This window comes from Amblyomma americanum, chromosome 7, assembly GCF_052857255.1.
Source record: "Amblyomma americanum isolate KBUSLIRL-KWMA chromosome 7, ASM5285725v1, whole genome shotgun sequence".
Taxonomy (NCBI): Eukaryota; Metazoa; Arthropoda; class Arachnida; order Ixodida; family Ixodidae; genus Amblyomma; species Amblyomma americanum.
The window spans coordinates 81,567,004-81,581,339 of NC_135503.1; the positions used below are offsets into that span (position 1 = coordinate 81,567,004).

Here is a 14,336-nt window from a genome sequence, read left to right on the forward strand (position 1 = left end):
GGACGAGATAGCATTTTTTGGATCTGCTAGAAATATTCAATCACTGTACCAGCCATTGCAACAACACCTCAATGACCTGGAAGTTTGGCTGTCTAAGTTACATTTAATTCTCAACTAGAACGAGTCTTCCGTTTTAGTTTTCCCACCAGCGTCCCCTCTTTATATATCTCGACTGCATCGTTGGGCCCAAATACATGTGGAGTCCATAAAATACGTAGGTGTAATATACGACCCCCATTTAAACAGGCGACTTCATATCAAAAATATTGTCTTGAAAAGTGAGCGGGCTCTCGGTCACCTGACGCGAGTCAGCAATAAAAAATTTGATATGCGCAGACAACTCTTTTGTACAGATGTACAGTCTTTCACTAAAGTAACCAGGCTGCGTGGTTTGCTTCTGAGTCGTATATTGAAGCTGTTATGCCAGCTCTCAAGCACTTAATCTGTGTATAGTAAGAAGAACTGTTGTCCTCATCTTCCGAGAACTTTTTTGATCTTTAGGGAAGACATAAGGGCTCCACAATTTGAGTGAGAAACAAACCATGCATCCTGGTTACTTTTGTCGAAGGCTTTACGTAATAAGTGCGGAAGTAATTTTGGAGTTCGTTTGCGTTCTGTACTCCGCTTGTAACAATAAAATCGAAAGTAACAATAGTGTCGTAATGAAAAATATGCTCATACCATTTATTACCGAGAACAGGGTCCTAATAATTTTCACAAAGGCTCTCTACCCACGCATGCCTGTGCGAGTGTCGTTCGGCTGACCTTTCCCGTCTGTGTCTTTAGCAGTGAATTGAAGACAAAGACACCGCCGTAGAGTTTTTTATGCACAGCCAGATTATCTGCAAAAAAAGAAGAAACGAATTATACGAAAATGTTATGCCTAAACTTAAACACAGGTGGTAATTGAAATTCCCGGGCGGCGAAAAAATATTCGAAGTTTTTCAGAGAAACACAGAGAATCCAGTTGAAATATTGCTGCTTTGTGTTAACATATGGCAGGTATTTTTCTTGTCCGGGTAAGCTATGCTAACAGTGAAATTCAAAATACGATCAACTCAAGCTGTTTTTGCAGTGAAGTTAAAGGCAACTCCACTAAGTGACAATATCGAGAAACACGTGGGTATCGGCGAGCGCTTAGGAGTAGCACTGAGAAGCCGGAATGTTCTGCTGGAATCTTATTATACGCTGTTAAAAGGGCTCTATCGTATATTTTTACGTGTTGCTCAGCCTGAAAGACTTTGACGCTGGTGGCGCTCAGATTGAAGGACGTTGAAGTTCACCGGCTCCCCTCCGGAGGGCAACATCTGACCGGTGCCAAGGTTTGTAAGAATAGGTACAAGACCCCATACGTAGTTAAAAAGAGGCAATGGGAGCGCAAGATGGCCGAACTACAAGCGCAGCAGCCACAACTAGCTTCTCTCAGAGCTGAGGAATTTCCATCGCTGATGTCAAGACCTGTAACACCTGCCGGCCCAGCTGGTGGCCACGCGTCCGTCTCAAAGAGCAGGGTCAGCAAGAATAGACAGCGTAGTGTTAGCCGTAAGCGATCACAGTCACGTGACCGCGTGAGCTGGGCCGATGCAGCAAGGCACGATGCCAAGAAAGCACAGGGGGTACCACCACCACCACCACCTCTAATAGCACTGCAACCTGTAAGACCGTTAGCACCATCAAGAACGCCGACGGCAACAACAGCAAGTCGAGGGAAGACGAGGTGATGAGGACGTTGAAGGAAGCCAACGAGGCCCTCCGGCGCGAAAACAACGAGCTCATGATGAAAGTGAGTAGGCACGAGGCCACTATTAGCAAGATGGCAAACGAGATCGCGACAATCAAGAGCCTTCTGACTACTCATTTCACCAGCTACGAAACACCCCAGTCAGTATTATGTGACATCACACCGGGTAATCACAGTGCTGTACCACCAACATCCGCCGAGAACGAACCGGCACCCAAGAGACGGGCAATCGAGAACCCGAAGGAGCGGAAGCTTAATGACCGGGTGGACAACATGAAAGATAAGGTTGACCACATCGAGGAACATCTCGACGGGCTCGACGATTATATTAAAACAACCTTCACCAAGATGATTAACGACAAGTTCGCCGCCATTGAGCTGACGTGTCGGCAGTTAACGAACGCAATACAGCAAATAACGCAGCAGTACAATCCGCAACAATCATGGCCGCTTCAGCAGCAGCACCAACTACAACAGTGAAGGGTCTCGTGACCTGGCACTGGAACTGTAACGGTTTCGCTAGTAAGAAGGCAGTCTTGCAGCAACACATAACACAAGTAGCACGCAAGCCCGACATCATCCTGATACAAGAGACTCGCACTGATGCGGTATCGCTACCTGGTTATCGGGTATACGCCAAGTCTCCGAAGGTCACCGGTGGTAGAGGGATATGCACATTGGTTCGCAAGGGACTCACCTTCATTGAGCATGAGTTGCAAAACAGTAAAATTGAATACACTCTCATCGAGGTCGTTATGGGCAAGAAACAAAAGAACAGCACTTTTCTGCTCAACGTCTACAGCAGCCCTTTACACAAGAAACAGAAATTCAAGACGCTCCTTCACATAGCAAGCACAGTGGCGGGGAATCACAGGCTCGTCGCCTGCGGGGACTTCAACGCGGCGCACCCGGCATGGGGATATAACAAGCAATTAGCCAAGGGGCGCGACCTGTTCCAAGACACAATAGACCTGGGCTTCACCCTCATCACAGACCCGACTGATCCTACGAGGATTGGGAACTCTATGTCCAGAGACACGACGCCGGACCTCACGTTTGTAAAGAACGACGAGAAGGGCAGTATCTCCTGGCACAACACGGGGTGTGAGCTCGGTAGCGACCACTACATCGTAGAGGTCATCATACCAGAGGAGATCAAGGCCTCGCAGGACACCAGAAAACATAATTTTACGGATTGGGATGCCTTCCGTAGCCTATTACCAACGGAGGTGGAGGAAATCGAGAATATAGCAGAATGGTCAGCCCACATCGCGGGGAAGATCAAGGAGGCGACCAAGGTTATAGAAACGGATGAGAAGGTTGACAAGGTTGACAGCCGCCTGGCGCATTTAATCGCGGCAAAGCACTCTATCCTAAATAGATGGAAGAAGCAACGACTCCACTGGCGCCTCAGGCAGCAGCGGCAGCAACCAGCGCACACGTCTCCTGAATTACTGCTCCACGTATTTGCAGGCTACCCGACGCCTGTCATCTGTACGCGACAAGGTGCCGAGCCCGTCCACTGAGCACGGTGCCCGACATCTGTACGGGGCAAGCTGCCGAGCCAGAGGTGCACGACGAATAACATCGATCTCGGACAGCGTTCGAGAATCCTGCATAACGCCGAGCCTCACGGTGAAAAGCACGAACTATCGTCAGCGGTATCACCGACACCGTCCGGCGAATTTTCAGCAAGGGGCGTTTCCTTGGCATTGGCAGCAGCGGCAGCAACCAGCGCACACGTCTCCTGAATTACTGCTCCACGTATTTGCAGGTTGGTCGTTTTTTCGATAGTTCTTCTTGTTTCCTGCCGCTGCTGCCAAGGCTACCGTTGAGTGTCACGCAATTATCATGTTACGCTGTTGCGCATGTCGACAACCTGTTGATGACAGCTGTCAATCACTGTGCTGCTCAGAGTGTGAATTTACGTACCATGTCGGATCATGTTCAGGCGTTTCGGAAGAAACGTTCATTTCGAAACGAGCAAAGGCTTGGAAGGCCTGGAGGTGCGAAACATGTAAGGGCAGCCGTAAAGCTGAGGATACACTGCACGGGCAGCAGTCCGATAGAGAACTAATCACTAGGCTGTTTTCAATGGAAAGTAAAATTGACTCCCTTCTGGCCATGTCCAGCAAGCTTGAGTCGCTTGAGTCATCCGTCAGCCTGCTCTCAGATAAATTCGATGAGTTTCAAACACGTCTTCTAGCCCAAGAAAAGTCGTCAAAGGATGTCACGAAGCGTGTAGAGCGGCTTGAGAAAGATGAATGGGCCTGTGAAATTGCACAGCTCAATAAGGACGTTGACAGTCTAGAATGGCGCAGTCGTCGACTGAACATCGAAATCCATGGTCTACCAGAGACGGAAAACGAGGACTTACTAAAGAAAGTGAATGAAATAGGCAAAAAACTGCAACTTGATGAGGTGTGCTCGAGTGATATAACAGCCCTGCACAGGCTTCCCGCGAAGCCGGGCAAAACACGGGGCGTAATTGTTCGCTTCGCAAAGCAGGAGGTTCGTGATGCCTGGCTAGCAAAAAGGCAGGCGCTACGTGATGACAACACCAGAAAGTACATGTGTGAAAATATGACTCGGTACACTCGCACTCTTCTGACAGTTGCCAAAGAATGGGCTAAGGAATCCGGCTACGCGTTCGTTTGGCACGTGAATGGAAAGGTGCTTGTACGGAAACAAGCCGGTGCACGAGCAGTTGTCATCCGCGATAAGGATGACCTCGCCAATCTGAGGTGATAGCGCAGGCAATTGTATTTTCAAGCAAACGCGATGCCATTCATGTCCAATTTTGCTCACCATAGTGAGCAACTCAAGGATAAGCAGTTTTCTTTATTTCATTTAAACGCCCAAAGTTTGCGAAATAAATTTGATGAGGTTACTTTGTTTTTATCAAATTTAAACCACGAGTTTGACTTTATTTGCTTTAGTGAGACGTGGTTCACATCTGACGACTGTTTTCTCTTGCCGGGATTTGATTGTGTGTCAGCGTGCCGTTCATCAAAGCGCGGAGGAGGTGTTGCTCTGTATGTGCGTTGCCAACTACCGTATCAAATTCTAGCAAACTATAACATTGTGAATGAAAATTTTTAGTGCGTCATTATTCACTGTTATAATATACTACTTGCTCTTGTGTACCGACCGCCATCTGGGTGTTTAAAGCAATTCATGCAGTTTGCAGAAGAAATATTTGAACGTAGCCTCGAGCTCAACCTCGAATGTGTGTTTGTTGGGGATTTCAATATAAATGCTTCTCCAAATAATATTATTTTTTGCATTTCCAAGAGCTCTATGAGTCGTATGGTTTTTCAAATGTGATTAATGATCCTACTCGCTTCACGTCAAATTCTGAAACAATACTTGACCTGTGCATTACAAGCTTCTGCCCCGATGAAGTTAAATGAGGTACAATTATATGCGATCTTACTGATCATTTACCCATTTACTGTCTGATACCTTCGAAGCAAAAACGCTCTTTTCTGGAGAAAGAAATATTGATTAGAGATTACTCGGAAAGAAACATGTCAAAGTTTAAAGAACTCATTATGCAACAGGACTGGGATAGCGTTACAAAGGAAAAGGATTCTAATAACGCTTATAAGGCATTCTTGATGTTTTTTATTTCTGCGTACAATGAATCCTTCGGTTTTAAAATTCTTAAGAGACACAAGAGAGCAAGAAAGCCCTGGATCTCGCACGACCTGTATAACAGAATAAAAAACCGCAACATCCTTTTTCAAAAGTTTTTAGACACACGAAGTGAAGGCGATCTCCGCGCATTTAAGAAAGCGAGAAATAAATTGAATGCTGTTATTAAGAAAGCAAAGAGATCATACTATGTGAACAAGTTTTCCAATATTGCAGGAAATCCTCGTCTGGTATGGCAAGCGGTCAGAGACATCACGTGTAAATCGAACTCCCCAAAGCGGGTTTCTTATCACAGCGAATCTATGAGTGAAGAAGAGGTTGCAAACCTGTTCAACGAACATTTTATTAACGTGGGTGCTTCCGCAAATGACTGCGCTGCGATACCATGCGAGGAATTCGTCAAAGCACATTTTGAAAATACTGTATTTTTGTCCCCAACTGATGAATATGAAATACTGGACGTCATTTTGGGTTTAAAGCACCATTGCGCCTCTGGAGCTGACGATATTAAACCCGGTCCACTAAAAGCCGTGGCAGAAATAGTTAATAGTCCACTCACACATATTCTGAACCTTATTCTTTCCACCGCAGTTTTCCCAGACGCAATGAAGTTAGCTCGTGTGGCTGTTATACACAAGGGCGGTTCCACTAACGATATGAACAATTACAGACCGATCTCGGTGCTCCCTATCTTTGCGAAGGTAGCGGAAAATATTATACATAAAAGACTAGTAAGCTTTCTGAGTGTAAATAACATAATAGCAAGTGAACAATTCGGCTTTAGAAAAAATAAGTCCTCCGAAATGGCCCTTCTTGAAGTGAAAGAACATATACTCGAAAACATTGAAAGGAAAATATTTACCCTCGGAATATTTCCGGATTTTAGAAAGGCCTTCGACTGTGTCCAACACGACGTGCTTTTAAGGAAGTTGCAATTGTATGGATTTCGCGGCAACGCATGGTCTTTAATAAAAAGCTATTTAACATCTAGAGCCCAGTTCACATGTATAAATGGCGCAAAATCCGACAGCAGACTTGTAAAACAGGGCGTACCTCAAGGGTCATTACTTGGTCCGACACTATTTTTACTATATATAAACGACATTGTAAACATAATAAATAACACTAAGTTAATTTTATATGCAGATGACACGAATGTGTTTTTCTCGGGCGCTGACGTTGTGGACGTGTTTCATCAGGCCAACGAATGGTTAACTGGACTGAACTTATGGCTTCTTTCGAACAGACTCCAATTAAACACAAGTAAAACTAAATACATACTGTTTAGACCGAGGGGAACCCATTCACCCACGAACTTGCACTTAAAATTTCATAACGTTACTATCGAACAATCGACTACAGTTAGATTTTTGGGGGTAATATTCCAGGAGAACCTTTCATGGACGCCTCACGTTGACGTACTGCGTAGGGACCTTGGGCGAGCCGTGGGAATTTTAAACAAGATAAGATACCATGTTCCGTCTGCTGTAAAAAAGCAAATCTACTATGCGCTTTTACATTCACGCTTCTGTTACTGTTTCCTAGTATGGGCTACAACGACTAAGACAAATTTGGATTGTCTTTTCTCTTAGCAAAAGCGAGCAGTGAGAGCAATAGGCAATTTAGATCTTTCGGAGGACACTGCACCTCATTTTAAAAGTAATAAAATAATGCCAATTCACAAACTCCATAAACACAAACTGGCCCTGGAAATTTCGCGTCTTCACCAAACAGATATAACATTTCAAACTAAATATCATGCCCAACCTGGTCCTTATTATCTACGACAAAACTTAATACCAAGGCCCCGTTCGCGTACAACATACGGTGATCAAAAACTAAGTTAATTGATTCCGGATTTCCTCAATGCGCATCCTGAATTAGCTGAGATACTGTTTACTACCACCAAGGTGCAACGACTGAGAAGAACACTTAGAGACATTTTCTTAAATGAAAACTAAATACCATGCTGTGCTGATAATTTCGTTCGCCTTCACTCCGGATCTTTACCTTCACTGTGATGACTGTTTTTCATAACACCACGCTACTGATCCAACTTATTGTTTCTTATGTACCTGTATTTTTGTGTTTTTCATGCCCTTTCATATCATGCAGTATTGATGTTTCTTTTGCTTTGTAATTATTGTGCTTATGTTATGTTGTTTCCGCCGCAGCCAAGGGGGGCGCGGCCCCGTCAGGCATGTTCTATTGCCTTTTGTCGCGTCCCCCAAGGCATTTCTGTAACGGAATGTCTTCAATAAAGAAAGAAAAGAAAGAAAGGTAGCGGAGCTGAATCACGCCATCGAAGCCCATTGTCGGGTGCTCTGCACGCAACAGTGGAACGAAATCTGTAGTGCCGCAGACGGCCAAATGCATTGCGGTAGGACCTGGAACTTATTTCGGCATCTGCTCGACGAGACTAAAAGAAAATCCCACCAACGCGACCGCCTCGCAAAGATCATTTACAGATCAGTCAAAGAATACGGGGAGCCCGAAGTAATCAGACGTATAGACAGCAAGTACCTCCCAATTACACCCACGGATAGCCATCCCGAGTACAGCGGTCAAACTAACGAGAAGCTGGACCGCGACATCAGCGTCGGGGAGGTTCGAGCGGCCCTGCACCAACTAAACAGCAGGTCAGCGGTCGGCCCAGATAACGTTTCGATAAGGCGCCCGTGTGCTGTGCGATGTCAGCGCACGTTAAAGATCCCCAGGTGGTCGAAATTATTCCGGAGCCCTCCACTACGGCACCTATTCTTCCTTTCTTCTTTCACTCCCTCCTTTATCCCTTCCCTTACGGAGCGGTTCAGGTGTCCAAAGATATGAGACAGATACTGCGCCATTTCCTTTCCCCAAAAAACCAATTATTATTAATTATTATTATTATCATTTCGAATAGAGCGCTCAAGAACCTCAGCGATGTGGCGATCGAGAACCACACCGGTTATTACAATAAGTGCTGGAGGGCGGGGTCACTGCCCCAGCAGTGGAAGACTGCCAAAACAATCCTTATTCCCAAACCAGGCAGGCCACCGAACACGGACAACCTCCGGCCCATCTCGCTCACGTCCGGCGTGGGCAAGGTGTTGGAGCACGTCCTCATGTGTAGGTGGCAGGATTACCTGGAGGATTCGGGACTTTATCCCACCACGATCATCGGGTTTCGCCGTTCCCTCAGCACCCAAGATGCGATGATTCTCTTGAAAAACGATATCATTGACGCTGATACCCGAACGAAAGATAACAAGGCTATCCTAGGGCTGAACCTGCAGAGCGCCTTCGATAAAGTGAAACACTCTGCGATCCTAGCCCAGGTGTCCACACTCAACATGGGTACAAAAACGTACAATTACATCAAGAACTTTCTGACGGGGCGGACTACTGAGCTCTACGCCGGAGATCTACGGCTCCAACCGAAAAGGCTCGGCAGTGTCGGGACCCCGCAGGGCTCGGTCATCTCCCCGTTGTTATTCAACCTCGTTATGATCGGGGTGGCCAAGCGACTCTCTCGAGTTGAGGGGGTCCGGCACACTATCTATGCCGATGACATCACGCTGTGGGTTCCGGGAGGCAGCGATGGTCACATTGAGACCACCCTGCAAGAAGCCGTCGACGCGATCGAAGACCAGCTAAACGGGTCCGGATTGATCTGCTCACCGGCCAAGTCAGAACTCCTGGTGTTACCACCAAAGTACGTCAGACGTAACAAAAGCGAACCGAGGGATTACGAGGCCATCAAGATCGTCACGAGGAACGGTCAAGTGATCCCTGAGGTCGACAAAATCCGGGTGCTTGCCATGATTATAGACAAGCGACGGGGCAACGGCGAGACCATTTCCCGTCTTACAGCCAAGATTACCAACGCAATACGCCTCATCCGACGAGTCGCCAACCGCACGGCAGGTATGAAAGAAGAAAGTTTGATTCGGCTTGTGCACTCCTTCGTAGTTAGCCACGTCACCTACGTTGCAGCCTTTCACAACTGGATGCAGTGTGAAAAGAATAAGATCAACGGCCTCATACGCCGAGCTTACAAGGCGGCGCTCGGCTTTTTCGAGTGTACGGACACCAACAAGCTCCTGAAACTCAGGGTCCACAATACCCTTGAGGAACTTGCGGAAGCGCAACAGACTGCCCAGCTGGAGCGGCTCTCTATGACCGAGGCCGGTAGGCGTATACTTCATTACTTGGGCTTCATGCCTAGGTTGAAAAAGGCCACTAGTGACGTTCCTGTTCCTGACGGGACCCGATGCCGGATTCGGGTAGACCTCATCCCTAGAAACATGAACCCTGAGTTTAATAACGAGCGAAGAGCGGCGAGGGCCAAATTCCTCATCGACTTTCATGCCAAGGATGCGCACGCCAGGTTCGTGGATGCGGCTGAATACCAGGGAGACCACACGGCGTTCGTAGCTGCTGTCATCGATGCGTCATCAGGCGCCACGAGGGCAGCGGCAAGCTTACGGGTCCCAGAGGCATGTCAGGCGGAGGAGGTAGCCATTGCCTTGGCCATTGCCGACCCCGGATGCCAAACGGTGCTGTGCGATTCCCGAAGTGCAGTGCGGAATTATGCCAAGGGCAAAGTGTGCGGTGAGGCTGTGCGCGTTCTGTGCTCAACTGACCTACAACGGGAAAAAAGGTATGTCAGACTCAGGTGGTTCCCGGCGCATGCGGGCAATGATGCGTCGGAGAAGCACGCTAACCACAACGAGACGGCACATGCAGTGGCGCGAGCGCTAACCAACCGCGCCGCTGCAACCGACCGTCCAACGTGGTGTAGTGCCAAAGACCACATGACAACATTCAATGAACTTACGCAGTTTTACCGCCTCGCTCGAAGGACTTTCCCACCCCCACACCCGGGACTCAGCCGAGCGGAGGCGGTGCTGTTTAGACAACTACAAACTGGTTCTTTACCAACCCCGGTGTTAATGACTCATTTATACCCAAACTTATATGAAAGTGATGTGTGTCGTGTGTGCCAGCGGGAGAGGGCAACTCTGACGCACATCCTATGGGGCTGCACAAAATTCCCCGACGAGGCTTCTAAAAGCATAACGATTCCGCCGCGACTCGCGGCTGCGGCAGAATGCTCTGACCGTGACGTGCAAACCTGGGCCGTCCAGCAGGTCTCGGCGGCTCTTGAGCGACAAAGGCCTCAGATCCTCCGCTGAGTTGCCGCCTGGGCCCCCGTCACGGCGCCATTAGGTCATGATGCCATTAGGCCATGACGTAAATAAAGTTGTTCCTCCTACTCCTCCTCCTGAAGGACGTGCAACAAAAACAACAACAACGATGTGCTGCCGAACTGTCGGGTCTATTTCTTTTCACCAACACTATGAAAAAGACAGAGAGGCTTGTCGGAAAAACACCTTTGTCGCTATTTCGGTCCTCAGAAAGTCTTGCGGCTCGTCAGTGACGTTAACAACGAAAAACTCCAGCACGAGGCACTTCCAGAGCAGAGAAGACGTCGACTACCCCATCCAGAGATCGTCCATGTTTTACCCATGAAGCTGTATTTTGCTCTATGACCCCCAGCTTGTTTGAACCTTTCTTGTGTGCTTATGTATGCTTGTGGACGCGCATTTTTTTAAGAAGGAAGGAATGCCAGGTGGTGATCAGGCTGAAAGACGTTGACGCTGGTGGCACTCGGACTGAGCGCTGAAGCTCGCCTTTTTCCCTCCTGAAGGACGAGCTGCCAAGCGGTCGGGTTTATTTCTTGTCGCCAACACCGTGACAAATTTTATGTTGATGTTTTTAAACTAATGCCGAAATTGCAGTGGCATTTTTCTATAATTAGCTTTTGTGGTAGTCTATTGAGGAACATAATTTAAAAAACGGAGATAAAATGATTAATGAAAACGACCAAGTGCATCAGACAAGCTTGTCAAGCTGCGGCTTTTCTTCCTGAGGCCCACTGCTCTTTGATGCGGAAATAAAATGAAATGAAATTAAATTTCTAAGAGGTTGTACATGCACACATCAGTCATATTCTCCTACTGTAATTCAGTATGCAATAGGTAAGCCTCCGAACAATAAAGAGCGGTAGTCTCGCCGAATCACTACAGAACTAAAAAAATGACTACAGATTATTATACGGTGCTTATGTTCAGAAATCGGCACAGTTTTGCAGAGAAGTGGGATATTCCAGCATAATCGCAAGAATGGCATGTATATTTGTAATTTGAACCTGTTAGCAACGTATGCCTTCAAGAAAAAAAAACTTTTGAAACGGTGCGTGTTTGCAAGCTATAGAGAGCATTACAGCACCGTGTGTGTCCGTCCAGTTTTATCAGTGTGCATTATGTGTCGCCGGCGCATCAAGCGGGACGTTCTTGGCGACAAACTAATGTTGCAGTACGCAGAAGTATGCCATTGGTTTCTGAACAGTAGCCAGAACGCAGATGCAGTCTTCAAGAACGAGTGGGTATATACTTTTTCTACAACTAGTTTCACTTGATTAAGGCTGGGCATATAAATAGGTGTGAAACGTACCGCAATATATGCGAGTGGAGATGCCATACTGTCGTTATGCATTTCACACCACTTTAAAGGTGCTTGCAAAGGGCAGAAGAATGCTCTTGCCCTTCACGGACACCTTTAAACTATTCTTCGCACTGAAAAAGACCTCGTCATTTTTGTTTGAGCTGAAGCATAACGAGGCGCAGCAGGAGTTTTCGGCTAACTTCAGAAGTGCGCGCGGGCAATCTCTTAGCTTCCGTCGCTGAAATAACCTTTCACTGCGACAGCAGGCTAGCAACATGCTGAAGTAGTGACAACTTTGTCCTTGCATCACTCAAAGAAAAGACGATATTGCAATATGATTCATAATCGCCCCATAGTACATTGACGATGTCATGGGATGGCGAGGTGTAATAAACAAAACTGTCTTCTGCTAAAGCAAGCATGTGCCTCGATGCTCCTGATGCGTGGTTTGTCGGTAAAAAGATGACAATGGCAAGAAAGTATGCGTACCTTTCTATTACTTCCGCAATCTCATAGATGTTGATGAACTCAATTCGACCATTGCTTCAGGAGCTAATTGGAAGCAAGGACGATGTTTCATCCATTATTCTATCCTAGCGTACTGATCAGTGAGGACGGCTCTGCGTTCGCATGCTCTGAATTTACTTAGTTTGATTCCAAGCAGCAGTTTCCGCTTGACATCTTAAATACTCGGTGTGCAAGGCTAAACACTTAGTGGCTTGTCTAGACAGAAAGGCTGCTGCTGGTTAAGGCCTGGAGAAAGTCTATGACCCATTCTAGTAATTTCAATGCAATCGCAGAAGGTTTGCCAAAGCCGAAACGCAAGTTCAGTTAAGTTCATCCTGGCCGCCGCATTGCCAGCCTCTATTTGCTCCACAAGTTTTTCCATAGTTCTCTAAATCAACCACCCTACATTACTCATCCGAACCGCATATCTCACCGCACTGCCCATCCGTTTCAGATCGCCCGCCCTGTGTCGCGTACTGCAACTTTTTCAGGTTCATTTTTTCTCCGAACTGTTGTGGACTGGAATGGCCTCCCCACCGATATCGCTGCCATCACACACCTGTCTGCATTTTCAGATACGCTAAGCAATTATTTCAAAGCAATGACTTGTACTTGTTGATCAACATATTAACCCACCCCTTATGTAATACCCCCTGAAGGGGGTCTTTAAGGTGAATAAAGTGAAGTGAAGTGAAGACAAAAGATCTCCTGCAGCCCTCCTAAGAATCACGTCTACTTTTGAATTCGCGTATTGCTAACCACCTACGCCTATAGCTACTCACATACGGGGCCGAAACGTGGAGGCTAACGAAAAGGGCTAAGTTTAAGTTAAGGGCAACACAGTGAGCCATGGAAAGGAAAATGATAGGTGTAACGTTAAGAGACCGGAAGCGGGCAAAGTGGGTGAAGGAACAAACGCGTGTAAATGACATCCTTGTCGAAATCAAGAGGAAGAAATGGGCTTGGACAGGGCATGTAATGCGAAGGCAAGATAACCGCTGGTCCTTATCGGTACCGTAGTCGATTCAAAGAGAAGGCGAGCGTAGCAGAGGGGCTGCAGGTTAGGTGGGCGGATGCGATTAGGAATTTTGCAGGGATAGGGTGGGCGTAGCTGGCAAAGGACAGGGTTAATTTGAGAGACATGGAAGAGGCCTTTGCCCTTCAGTGGGTCTAGTTAGGCTGGTGGTGATGATGATGAACCAGCGAGAAAAATACACAAAGAAGAGCGAGAGGGCGAAGTACTACAACAGGACTGTACTGGATCTCTGTGCACTTAATAATACTGACAATGTGAGACTAACAATACGCTCTATAGGACAGCCATAAAAAATGGGACCGTTGCAAAAACGGTAGCTTTCAGATCCAGCACATTTGAGATCCACTGTAGGACTAAAAACACACCTGATACATCTACGACAAGTGCGAAAGCCGAAGTTACCCGACCTAAGAAAGACCTTTACACCTCCAAAAAACTCATTTAGCACTCCATCGCGATCATCTGAAGACAAGCGCCCAATGAAAGATGTGGTACTGTGCGGTCACCAATCACAAGCGGACTTCATATGGCGCAGGCCCCCAGCTCTCACAATTAGGCACTTTCCTCGAGATCTCGTTGGCTCCGCCTCGAAGCACCAGCGACAGCTTCGTTCTCGTATGCCTCACAGAAAAATATCGTGCTGAAATATGGTTCGTATTTATGCTGTAGGCGCACATTTGATGCGTAATTGGTATCACGAGATGAAATAAAGTTAATAAAATTTCGTTCATTATCTTCAGTTGTGGCAGTCTTGACGCCACAGGTAGCATAAGAGGGTACTCGCACAGCTTCAGACCTATCCGTTCGATCACGTTCCACACGACGCTCCACTAATACAGGACATACTACGTCCGCCCCAATAGCCTTGGGTGGTGGTGGTGAATACTCAGTGTTAGGCTAGAAGCA

General features: G+C 47.0%; 1 protein-coding gene across 5 annotated transcripts in view; it reads right to left on the bottom strand.

Moving 5' to 3' along the window:
* Positions 1 to 707: 707 nt before the first annotated feature.
* The window catches only part of LOC144097284 (uncharacterized), a 79,395-nt gene continuing 65,766 nt past the window's right edge, over positions 708 to 14,336 (bottom strand). For all 5 annotated transcript variants that reach the window (XM_077630032.1, XM_077630030.1, XM_077630029.1 and 2 more), the window contains one exon: positions 708 to 842. In XM_077630032.1, the coding sequence (XP_077486158.1) occupies positions 715 to 842 (128 nt within the window). In that variant the 3' untranslated portion in view covers positions 708 to 714. The remainder of the gene's footprint in view (positions 843 to 14,336) is intronic.